The sequence below is a fragment of the Mustela nigripes genome, chromosome 14 (assembly GCF_022355385.1).
Source record: "Mustela nigripes isolate SB6536 chromosome 14, MUSNIG.SB6536, whole genome shotgun sequence".
Lineage (NCBI taxonomy): Eukaryota > Metazoa > Chordata > Mammalia > Carnivora > Mustelidae > Mustela > Mustela nigripes.
Genome location: NC_081570.1, coordinates 19,802,096 through 19,814,740, shown reverse-complemented (window position 1 = coordinate 19,814,740; position 12,645 = coordinate 19,802,096). Strand labels below are relative to the sequence as shown.

The 12,645-nt window shown below is 50.4% G+C and overlaps 1 protein-coding gene and 1 pseudogene across 1 annotated transcript in view; one reads left to right on the top strand and one right to left on the bottom strand.

The window, feature by feature from the left end:
* Positions 1-1,648: 1,648 nt before the first annotated feature.
* LOC132001591 (large ribosomal subunit protein uL11-like) lies at positions 1,649-2,335 on the bottom strand (annotated as a pseudogene).
* A 1,462-nt stretch (positions 2,336-3,797) lies between these two features.
* The window catches only part of SLC9A1 (solute carrier family 9 member A1), a 49,362-nt gene continuing 40,514 nt past the window's right edge, over positions 3,798-12,645 (top strand). The window contains exon 1 of the mRNA XM_059376795.1: positions 3,798-4,973. Within this exon, the coding sequence (XP_059232778.1) occupies positions 4,619-4,973 (355 nt within the window). The 5' untranslated portion in view covers positions 3,798-4,618. The remainder of the gene's footprint in view (positions 4,974-12,645) is intronic.

The following is a 12,645-nucleotide window of genomic DNA, read 5'->3' as shown; positions in this document are numbered from 1 at the left end:
TTCCATTCCCAAACTCTTTAAAAACAATGCCAAATTTCCCATCCAAGTACTAACCAGGCCCGACCCTGCTTAGCTTCCGAGATCAGACGAGATGGGGAGCGTTCAGGGTGGTATGGCCATAGACAAAACAATGCCAAATCTATTCTGCCTGTGCCCTATCAATGGAACCACAAAGCCTGGATGTCGGCACATCTCTTTACAACCTGGTTTACTGAATATTTTAAGTCCACTATTGAGATGTACCACTCAGAAAAAACATTCATTTCAAAAACATTACCTGACAATGCACTGGTCACCCCTAAGCCCTGATGGAGATGTATATCAGGATTAATGTTGTTCTCATGCCTGCTAATACAACATCCATTCTACAGCCCATGAATCTGGGAACAATTTTGACTTTCAAGCCTTATTATTTAAGAAATTCATTTAAAAATTATATTTCATATGGCTATGGTTGCTTTAGATGGTAATTCCTCTGATGGACCAGGCAAAGTAAATTGAAAACCTTCTAGGGGCGCCTGGGTGGCTCAGTGGGTTAAAGCCTCTGCTTTCGGCTCAGGTCATGATCCCAGGGTCCTGGGATCGAGCCTCACATCGGGTTCTCTGCTCAGCAGGGAGCCTGCTTCCTCCTCTCTCTGCCTGCCTCTCTGCCTACTTGTGATCTCTGTCTGTCAAATAAATAAATAAAATCTTAAAAAAAAAAAGAAAAGAAAACCTTCTAGAAGGGATTCATCATTCTAAATGTCATTAAGAACATTCACGATCCATGGGAGGGAGTCAAAATATCAACATTAATGGGAATTTGGAAGAAGTTGATTCCCACCCTCATGGATGACTGTGAGGCTTCAAGACTTTAGTGGGGGATGTAGCTGCAGATGGGGTGTTAACAGCAAGAGAACTAGAATGAGAAGCGGAGCCTGAAGACAGGATGGAATGCTGTGAGCTCATGAGAAAACTTTAATGGATGAGGAGCTGCTTCTTATGGATGAGTAAAAAAGTGCTTTCTTGGGATGGAATCTACTGGTGAAGATGCTGTGAAGACTGTCAAAATGACAACAAATGATGTAGAATATTAGTTAAACTGAGTTGATGAAGCAGCGGCAGAGTTTGAGAACATTGACTCCAAATTTAGAAGAAATTCTACTGTGGGTAACATGCTATCAAACAGCCTTGTATGTTCCAGAGAAGTCATCATGAAAGGAAGAGTCAATAAATGCAGCAAACTTCATGGTTGCCTTATTTTAAGAAATTGCCCCAGCCACCGCAGCCTTCAGCACCCACCACTCGGATCAGTCAGCAGCTATTAACATGGAAGCAAGACCCTCTACCAACAAAAAGAATATAACTTGCTGAAAACTCAGATCATGGTTAGCATTTTTAGCCATAAAGGTTTTTTTCCTACAGGGGAGGGTGGAGTTGTCTGTCAAGTGATCCTCTTAAAAAAATATATATGTTATTAAACTTACTTAAAAAAATAAAAAACCCATGACATTTGCTGCATTGATTGACTCTTCCTTTCATGATGATTTCTCTGGAACCAACTTGGGGCTCAGACTCACAACCCTGAGATCAAGAGTCACATGTTTTACTGATTGAGCCAGCCAAGTGCCCCAAATGATCCTTTATTAAAATATTTTCCTCTGTAGTCTTAACTAGCTGGGCATTCCACTGTACCTCTATTGATGTCATCAATGATGTCATGAGGGTGGTGGCCATGAACATTGCAACCCACAGACTGGGCTGTCCCAGGATTCTTTAATGGTTCTGGAGAGCTCTGTGGCTAAAGATCCATGCAGCACCTGTTGAGCAATTTTGACAATCTCATCAAAAGTGATATTTCCAGGGGCGCCTGAATGGCTCAGTGGGTTGAGCCTCTGCCTTCCACTCGGGTCATGATCTCAGGGTCCTGGGATGGAGTCCCACATTGGGCTCTCTGCTCAGCCTGCTTTCCTCTCTCTGCTTGCCTCTCTGCCTACTTGTGATCTCTCTCTGTCATATAAATAAAATCTTTATCTTTAAAAAAAAGTGATATTTCCATTGTGCTTAATGTTTTTCTTCTTTCTGTCTCTTGACAGTTCCTTGAGGGCTTTGATAATTAGGGCCAAGAGTGAAAGTATCTTTTCAGTCTGGGTCTGTCTGTTCTGAGTGGTCAGTATCCCTGTAATCCTCAGACCTTTCCAGTCACAGGTTGCCTTGGTGATGTCATCAGCAACATTTTCTGGATCTAGACCCGGGGAAGACGGATCAGGGCCAGGACAGATGTGGCATTGATTTCCCCAGCAGTGTACCTCAGGTATACAACTTTGATCTCATTGGGGTCAAAGTGACATGGCATTGGTGGGGGGGGGGCTGGTGTCAGATTTGGGACCATGGAAGACAGCTGCACCTTCACCTCCTCTAAGCTGAAAGCCAAAAAAGCCATAAAGTATTTTTTTAAATTAAGAATTATTTATTTATTTGAGAGAGCATATGCACAAGCAGGGGGAAGAGAAGAGGGAGGGGGAGAGAGACAGAAGCCGACTCCCTGTTCTGGGACCATGGAGCCCAACACGGGGCTTAATCTCACAACCCTGAGATCATGACCTAAGTGAAATCAATCAGATGCTTAACTGACTGAGTCAACCAGGCATCCCCACAAAGTGTTTTTTAATAAAGGTATGCACAGGGGGGCCTGGCTGATTCAGTTGGTAGAGCATGTGACTCTTGATCTCAGGGTTGTGAGTTCAAGCCTGGGCATAGAGCTTACTTTAAAAAAAAAAAAAAAAAAGGTATGGACAGTGTTTTGTTTTGTTTTTATTGAACAATTTTTTTTATACATCATGCTATTGCACACTTAACAGACTACACTCTAGTATAAACATAACTTTTACATGCACTGGGAAATAAAAAAATTGATCTGATTTGGTTTATTGTGATTTTGCAGTGGTCTAGAACTGAATCTGCAGTATCTCTCAGGTATGTCTATATTAATGACCCTACTCACTTTCTCTCTCTTTTTTAATAAAAACTTTTGTTTATTTGACAGAGACACAGCAAGAGAGGGAACACAAGCAGGGGGAGTGGGAAACGGAGAGGCTGAATGGGGGGCCTGATGTGGGGCTCGATCCCAGGACCCTGGGATCATGACCTGAGCAGAAGGCAGAGGCTTTAACTCATTGAGCCACCCAGACGCCCCTGTCTTGTTCTTTAAACCACCCAGTTTGTGGTATTTTGTTACGGCAGCTCTAGCAAACTAATATAACTATACACTAGTTAAGGAATTCTCCTATTTTCTTATCTGCAAAACTGGAACCATAATAATGGTTTTATTGGCCAGGCTCTATTCTAAACCCTTTAGGTAGATTATCTCATTTGGTCATCATAGTATCGCTCCGAAATAGGCACATCTACTATGTCCCCTGTTCAGATAAGAAAACTAGGGAACAGAGAAGTTAAGTAACTCGTTCAAGGTCATATAGTAACTAAATACATAAGATAAAATACATCCTTTGAGAGCTCTTCATGAGACTGCTGGGGTCTAGTGAAAGCGCTTTGTAAATAGTAAAGCATTCCACCCGTGTTAGTTAGAATCTCAGGGGATTCAATCCTCCTCCCCGCCCCCCGCCCCGCCTTTTTTTTTTTTTTTTTTTTTTTTGTTAACTTCTGACTCGTCCTCTTCCTACCCGTAGTTCCTTCCCTTGGCGACAGTGGTCGCTGCGGTGCGCGGGCGCTGACAGGTCCCTCTAGCCCGCTGCGCTGGCTGCTCGCTGGTGTCTATAAATAGCAGTGCCGGGCTCAGCCAGGCATCAGTCCGCCGTTGCCGCCGGGTTAGGGGCTGGGGCTGGGGCTGCAATTGTCGCTGGAGCTGGACGCGGCGGAGCTGAAGCTGGGCCGGGGCGGAGTGCAGCGCCGCGCCGGGGCCGCAAGGAGGGGTGTGTTGCTGCCGGCCCACCGCGAGCCGCCCCCAGCCCGTGCCGAGGCACCCTCCCGCCAGGCCGCCTACCTCCGCCTTCCGCCTCCCTCCATTTCCCCGGAATTTAAGCCCGGCGCGCCTGCACCCCGGCCCTTCTCTGGGTGGGGAAACTCCCGGCCCCTTTCCGGCTTCACTCCTTCCTCGCAGGCTGGGCTCCCAGCCCCCTCTCTTCTTTTCCTGGGCTGGCTCCCACCCCCCACCCCTCCTTTGGTCCCCTTCCCTTAGGTCAGGCTCCCTGCCGCTTCCCTTAGCTGAGTCCTGGCTCGTCAGTCACTTTCCTCAGCCAAGGGTCCCAGCTTTCCCCTTTCCTTTTCTTTGCCTGGGGTCCAACCTCTTCTGTCCCTTCCTCTGTCCCTAGGGTGCAATCCCTCTCTCCCCCCCTCACCCCCCACGCATCCCCCCCAGGCCTGGAGTTCCAGACCTATTGGACTCCTGTGGTCCTTTCTGGGTCCTTGGCCCCTTTCCCCAGTTTGGAGTTCTCCATTGCAAACCCAGCCTCCTTCTACCCCCCAGAGATCTGCTTCCCCGTAAATACCTCTCTAAAACATGAACTTTTCCTAGGGACGGCCTTAGTCTGTCTTCCACCTGCTGACCCCTTGCTACCTATGTCCCAGGTCTTACTCTCACTTTGCTAAGGGTCAAGGCCTGCTGAACCAAGGGATCAGCATGATGCTTCTGTGGTCTGGCATCTGCGGCCGCGCTCCCCCGCGAATCTTCCCCTCGTTGCTGGTTGTGGTAGCCTTGGTGGGGCTGCTGCCTGTTCTCAGGAGCCATGGCCTCCAGCCCAGCCCTACGGCCAGCACTATCCGAGGCTCAGAGCCCCCACGGGAACGCTCTATTGGGGATGTGACCACCGCCCCACCGGAGATCGCCCCCGAGAGCCGCCCTGTTAACCATTCCGTCACTGAACATGGCATGAAGACTCGAAAGGCCTTTCCGGTCCTGGGCATCGACTACACACATGTGCGCACACCCTTTGAGATCTCGCTCTGGATCCTGCTGGCCTGCCTCATGAAGATAGGTAAGTCCAGTTACCTGGACACTTCTGTGGCCCAAACTGGTGAGCTTCTTGCCCCATCCTTACCACTTGAGACTACCCAGGAATAAAGGGGTGGACCACTCCAGTAAAGTAGGCAGCCTCTGTCCTGCCATCTTGGTCTTTCTCAAACTTGGGCTCTGTGGTCTGAGGGCTCCCAAGATTGGAGTCAGCTTATGTGCAAGGGGGGAAAGCAGGATTAGAGCATGGGATGCTTCTTATACAAGGTACGTCCAGCAAGGGTTCCAGGCCTACAGGTCTCCTGTGGCTGGGCCAGACCCCAAGGGGAGCCAGGCACCCAGCTGTGTACGAGACAGACTAGTGTCTTCCAGCAAGTGGCACAGTCGACTCTGTCAACAGCAGCCGCGGCAATTACATGCTTCATGGGAGGGCATTCCAGAATGGAGTGTTTATCTACTTGGCCTGTCTGAGGAGTTTAAGTATAGTAGGGGACCTGTGTGCTGGACCTGTGGGATCCCCACAGTATCACCTTCCTTTATTCCCAGAATGTTATCTGTCAGCTTTGCCTGCCCAGGCTGGCCGGGAGCCCCTGAGTCAGTTTCCTGCCCAGGAATGCCATCCTTTACACAGTGTATGGGACTGGGGCCCTGGAAGTTTGTGAAGTCTGTTTTGGAGGTGGGGGGGGAGTGGAGGAGGTTGAAGCTTGGTCTGGTCCCCCCAATCACCTGCACATTGGCACCTCGCTGTGTCTCAAGGTGCTGCATGGGCTGGCCAGTCACGTTGGCTGGCTACTCAACCAAGTGGGAGAGGGACAGGTGATGGGCTCAGGATATTCTGGTCCAAAGAGACTTTGAAATGTTCTTGTGGGGAGAAGGAACCAGAAAAGTTGTTCCCTCCCCTCCCTGGTCTTCCTCCCTGCTAGGCATGGACACTCTGTTCTGCTGGGTGATTGATGGAGTTCCCCGGAGCCTGCATAGCCCAGAAGTCCCTGGAAGTGTGTCTGGGGCGGCTTTGAAAGCTGCCTTAGCTTTGTTAGCCTCACCTATCTGTGGAAGACATGAGGATCTGGGATTCTGCTGGTTTGGGTTTGGGGAGTTTGTGACTCTTGGTAGGAAGCTTTGCAGCTTTCCCAAGGACATGCAGGAGCTGAGTGGTGATGCTAGGCTGGTGTGAGGCAGGCTCTGGGACATGCCGCAGCAGGACACTGTTTTGACAGAGCCAGTTGCTGGCATGGAGCTTTGGTGCTGTGACAGTAGGAGGGCTTGTGCATGGAGCTGGACTACCAGCTCCACGTACCTGTATCCTGATGGCAGCCAGCTTCCTGGTAAAAATCAAGGACTGGGCAAGGGAGCTATGTGTACTGATTCGGACAGCAACATGACCTTGAACCAGCTGGGGCCTTTTTCTGCAGGTCTTGCCCAGCTGTGAGACTGGCAAGAATCTCTAAATTTGACCATTACCAATTGAATCATGAAAACTGTGTCTTGTTTTTTTTTTTTTTTTTTTTGTAAGAAACTAGTGACCATGATGTGTCATTTGCCTATATGAGACCTGGAAGAGACCTCACGGTCACTGTCTAGAAATTGTCCTTCTCTCTGCAACTCCCTCGACCTTCCAGCAACACCCGGCATTGTGTTAGGGCACTGGGGGGCTGGTACACACACAACAAGTCTCAGTGTCTTCTCTTGGTGTGACAACAGAGATCCTACTCCAGGGAGGAAGGAGTTTGTCCCTGAAGGCCTGATATCTGTGTCTAATGGGTCAGGCTTGGCCTGCTTTGTCCCCATCAGAACCCGTACCAGGGACCCTGAGCAGCTGGAGAACAGAGAGGGTGGCATGGCCAGGCCATCAGTCTAGAAGTTAGGAAACTTGGCTTCTCATCCCATCTCCCTCTGTGACCTTGGCCCAGTCACGCCTCCCCACCTGTCAGCTGATCTTTGGCCCCTTCCAGGTCTGACATTTCTGCCATTCATTCCACTGACTCGGGTAACCCTGGCAAGTCACTCAGCCTTGGGCCTCAGTTTTCCCATTGTAAAATGAGGAGACTGGATATGATGTCTGAGAACGTTTGCAGTTCCAAAAGCTGGTGTCTCTGGCTTGGAAGGGCATTCGGAAAACAGAGGAGCCCTAGCATCTGGCTCTTCTGGGGAAGAGAATTACAACTAAAAGATCCCAAGGTCCCTGTTCAGGTGGCAAAAGTGAACGACCATTTCTTCCTTTACCTTTGCAGTGGAGAACTGAGGTTAGATGCAGGCACCTCTGCTCTGCCACTGAGCCTTTCTGAGCCTCTGCTTCCTCAGGTATAAAATGGGGGGAATAATAGTACTTAGAGTGCTGCCGATGTGACAGTGACCCCAGTTAACACAAATGAAGCTGTCTTTATACCTACTGGAAGTACTCAGTAGTGACTGTCCCTGTTGGGACTTACTTTATTTTGTTTATTAGAGAGCCCGTGCACGCATGTAGGCTCCCCACTGAGCAGGGAGCCTGATGCGGGGCTCATCCCAGCACCCTGCGATAATGACCTGAGCCGAAGGCCGAAGCTTAACAGACTGAGCCACCCCGGCGTCCACACCTGTTGGGATTTGAAGCACCAAAGGCAAATGCATCTCTATCTCAGCCTCCCACATACAGTCTTCGTCTGAAGCTGGAAGATTACAAATCTCTCAACCCTAGGCTGCCACAGGGCGTCCTTCCTTAAGGTTTCGGTGTGTTGGGTGTGTCCTACCGATTTTGTTCTTTCACTTTAGCTGCCTCCAGGGCAGGTTCTAGAGGGGGGAGGGGAGAGAGCACCAACTGACTTTGGGGACAGGTCTTGGGGCTGAGGCCATGCTCCCTGTGCACGCTCAGATATCCAGGAATCTAGGAGTTCATTCTGGGGTCTTGCCTACTCCCTCAGCGCCTCTGTGTGGGTAGGAACCGAGTCGGAGCCCTCATTCTGTCACGTCTGGCAGCTGCTTGCCTTGTAAGGTGCCCCTCCGTTAAGAATAGAAAGTGCTGTGTGCAGTTCGCCTTCCTGTCCTCATCAGTGAGCGGAGCCTTAGGTTGGCCCCATCAGAGATGGCTGTGGGAGGCTGAAGTTCTAGAGGAATGCTTCTGGGTTCTCTGCTGACTGGCTCCATGGGTGACATGAGGCCCTGCTCTGGGCCTTTTTGCTTGCTCTGATGGTCAGGGATTCTTGCCTTGTCTTTGACAGGGAGGGGCTGGTGGGAGGAGGGGGGTTTAGACTGTTGGGAGACCTGTGAGCGTGACCCCAAGCCTTAGGTTAGGTTTGCTTCCCCACGCCCCCACCTTGTAATTTGGGCCCTGCATGAATTCCGCTTTGTCCCCAGTTCACCCAACTGCCACTCTAGTGCTTGTTCCAAGGGAGAGCCCAGCTGTAACCTGGCCTGCCACTGGTACCCCCTGTGTTTGTTTGCCCATATCCCTGATCTGGAACTCCTGGCAGAGGCTCGAGAGCCCATAAAGCAGGTATTCTTCTTGTCTCCTGACCAGAGACAAAAAAGCCTTCCTTTGTCTCTTCATGTCTTATAGCTTTTGTTTTGTTTTGGTCTTTGCAAGGCATATCCTGTCATTTCCTCCTTAAACAGGTCTGTAAGTAGGGGATGTGGGGGTGGGGGTCACTGCCTCCCACTTCACAAGCATGGCTATCAGCCCCAGCAACTGGCTTCCTGTAAAATAAGACAAGAACTCACCTCTCCCACTTCTGAGAAGGAGAGAGGAACAACTTTAAAGGTCATGTTGAAATTGTCTCAAGAAGCCCAGACAGCCTTCTCTAAAAAGAAAGGGGCGACTTTTTCCTCTTTGGGCAGAGAGCTGACTGCAGGACGATGGGAGGAGAGGGTCAGCCAGGGGCTGGGAGAAAGCCTTCAGGTAGGACAGGACATGTGTCTCCAGAAGCATCCGGGCTCTTGGAGGGCTCCTGACTGGTCACGTTGCAGTCACGTTGGACTTCATTCCGCAGAGCTCCCACGAGGCATGCCTCTCTTCTCATTCCTACCCAGCTCCTCCAGCTCTGGGAAAGCAAAGACATGGTCAGAACTCCTGGGCTTCTGCCCCTGCCCCACAGTACCAGTGTCCGTGCCAGGTGCCTTGTTTCTCTGGACCCGATTTGCCTCATTGGTAGTGATGATGCCATCTCTACCTTCCTTCTAAGACGGGTGTAGAGGACACCCTTGGGAGTGCCCAGCACTGTGCCCCGCTGTTCAGGCGCTTCTAGGGCCTGTTCAGACTCCACCCCTCTGGGCGGTCTTCCCAGCCCACTCCAGCCCACAGCAGTTGCTCTGGCTTCTCCCCCTGAACCCGTTTCCCTTATTGTTTATCCACAATTTTGGCACGAGGCCTAGCCTGCCCTGTGACATCTCTTCTGTTGGGTGTGTTTGTGTTTTAATCAGAATTACCATTTATTGAGTATCTACAGAGTAGTGTCAGGCACTTTATAAAAGTGATCTCATTTAATTCCTACTAAAATCATATGAAATAAAAGGCTATCTCTGTTTTTCAGATGAGGAAACAGCTCATAGAGGTTATCCTCCATGATGCTGAATTGCTGTTTCTTTTCAGTTTGAGTCTTGGCATAACCCCCAGAGGAGTGCACCTGTCTCTCCTGCCCCTCACAGACCCGGGGCAGAGGCATACATGGCCTTCTGCGGAGTTGGAGCCCAGCCTCCTGCGCTTGGACTCCCTCTTGGGATGCGGCGGATGTCAATGGTGGGAGCCCTCTCTCTGTCCTGAGAAAGGGGTTCAGTGCCTAGCTTTGGGCCTATCCCCTGTCTCCATGAGTTGCATAGATAAAGGCTGGGCCTGTGCCTGGTCCTCTGGTAGTGACCTCCCTGTCCTCTCTTTGGAGGTGCCCTCTTTGTGGTCTGACTAGAGCTCATTTCTTCCCACCTTGGGCAGGGGAGTGCCAGTGAAAGAGCCAGGAGGGGCTCTTCTGCCTCTTCGCAGAGAGGGTGCTCAGGGCTCAGCAGGATCCCCTGAGAGGCAACCTCTGTGTTGGGAGCAGATGGCACAAATTTCTTTAGCCCTAGAAGGCAGGCAGAATCTAGTAGTAACTATCATTACTACTGTAACTGGTTTCCAAAGCACTTACGTATGTAGTAGTTAATTCTGATCGTCTCAGTGGGTTAGCAAGTGGTTGATGTGCCCATTGTACATCTAAAGAACCCAAGGTCACATAGCAAGTAAGTGCCAAAGGACACAATTCTGGACTTCTAACCCAGGACCCCATCCTCTTTCCTTCCTGGCTGACATGCTATGTCCTTATAAAGATCAAGGGAGACCAGAGATCCAAAGGGGTTTTGATGAGAGTAAGTGACTAGGCACATCCACATTGGTAACTGGAGTGGTTGTCAGAAGGGACACCAGCTCCCCCAGTAGGAGGGAGAGCTGAAGGAGCAGGGCAGTCTGGGGTGGTCTGGAGCCCAGGCCAGATCAGCAACTAGAGCTAACGAAGAGTGTGAGGGGCCTGTCATTCTCAGGGCCTGTCATTCGCTCAATGGAACAGCAAACCTTTGCAATAGAGGGCTTTTCCTTTTCCTTAAAGTGTTGTAGGCCCTCCCGGAGGAGAAAGGAGAGGCAGAGAAGTGAACTACAACCAAAAACATGCTGAATGGGCAGGAATGAGGAAGTCAAGAAACTTGAGATCTGGTCTTAGTTCTTTGCTGAGCTGTGTGCCCTTAGGAAAGGCACAACCTCTCTGAGCTCCTGTTAGGGATTACCTGTAGTAGTTTTGTCAAATTTTGCAAATTACCTTAGCTGCTGCTTATTGAGCTCCTATTTCAGAAGCTTTGTCGGGTACTTGCACAGCTAGATTGGGATTTAAGCCCAGATCTTTCCGACTCCAGAGCCCGTGTTCCTCATTGTGCCCCGGCTCCCTTTCAATTCATAAGTTTTATTTTTCCCATAATCATTTTGAACAAGAAGAAAGTTTTACGGTTTTACTATTTCAAGTCTTAACGGCTCTGTGTGGATCATTTCTTGGATTTAGGAAAAAACTGTGACCTCCCCTCCCCCCAAATTCCACTATGAATTAAATCGTCCTTCTCTGAGGTGTTGGCATTGAGAAACACAGGAGAGGCCGGGAACTGGAGTGGAGGGGCCCCAGACTCCCTTTGGGAATGCCAGCCTGGACGGAGCTGGCTGGCCTGCCACCTTCTGCCCTCTCCTCCCCTGCCCCCTTTCTTTCTTTCCATGGTGGGGAGAGAAGGCTCACTCAGCAAACCCAGGACCTGGATTATTCCTGAGTCATCCATCGCCTGTGTGGGCCTCATTTTGCAGCATTCACACCCCCTGCAAACATCTGAGTCAGACATGTCTCCCCAAGGTTGTCTGCACACACCGCCCTGAGCCAGACCATGTCTTTAGATGCCGATAAACATCAACTCATACTTTTAGGCAGCCCGTGATTATGTGTGGGTATTTTTAATCTTATAGGCTAATCTAATTTTAACTGAACTAAGTTTTGAGTCGGGCCCAGAGCAGTGGGCTCTCTCCCTTCTTTGGGATCCTGCTGACTTCATTTTCTTCCCCCAAAGCTCGTCTAATTTATGGGGCCAGTTCGGGGGTCTGTTAGGGCAGACCTGACCCCTGACTTCTGATACTGACTTGCTGAGAATTTGGAGTTCCCGACATCACCCCCAGCAAGTTCTTTTCTGAAAAGATACGTCCTTAAGCAGCTTGGAGCAAGGTTCAGGATGAGAAATCCTGCTCCTCCCCAGGCCCCCTTTCCAGTCCCTTGGGGGGACATTAATTCAGTCTGGCCCTTCCTCAGTACTCAGACTGTTGGTGACCAGGCCACCGCAGGCAGAGAGGTGACATCACAGCTGTGTGTCCACAATCTCACCAAAATGAATAGCTAACAACACTTAACACACTCGCCGTGTGGCAGGCAAAGCTTACAAGCGCTTTCTTTGTATTGGTCAGCCAGGACCGAGAGCATCTAATTAATTTGTCTCATCAAGCTGGGATCCAAGAGGCAAGTCAGTCGAAATCAGCCACCAGGCATTTAGCTTGTGACCCGTCAGGGAACCAAGAAGAGTGAAACCCCCAGCCCTGCTGGTTAGGAGCTTTGGGTGTGCTTAGGAGAAGATGGTGTGTTTCACACAGAGGGGATGGGCAGACTCCCGGCTGGCAGAGTTCAGGGAACGGCGGTCCCTGAGGGCAGGGGTGAGTAGGGGAGGCTTCTCAGGGGAAGTGGAACTTGAGCCAGTCTTGAAGGATGGAGAGGAATGAGATAACCATGCAGGACCAAGAGAGTTATTCTTAGCACACAATTCCCACAAGCATGTCAGCCCTTGAGGACAGGGCCTTTGTTTGCTTCCTTCTGTGTGCCTGGTGCAGAGTTAAGAGCTGAGTATCCGGGGATTGAAGGAGTGCGGGACTGCCTTCCATGTGGAGATGGGGGCCATGTGAAGCATGGGGCAGACAGGAAACGAGTTTGACGGCTCCGAGAGGAAGGAGAGCAAGGGTTGGAGAGTCTAGTCACCAGACTGGAGGCCAGGCCAGGAATTTAGCTGAGCTCCAAAAGTCACACTCAGAGTGCTTGGATCAGCCCGTGTATGAGCCGTGCTGCCAAGGCCACCTCCCTTTCTGGCCACCTCCCTGGGCTTGGCTCTAATGGAGGGTCTCTAAGGGCATCCTCTCTGGGCTGGGTGGGGTCTCCCTGGGAAAGTCTGGGTCTTTTTGGTCTGCCCTC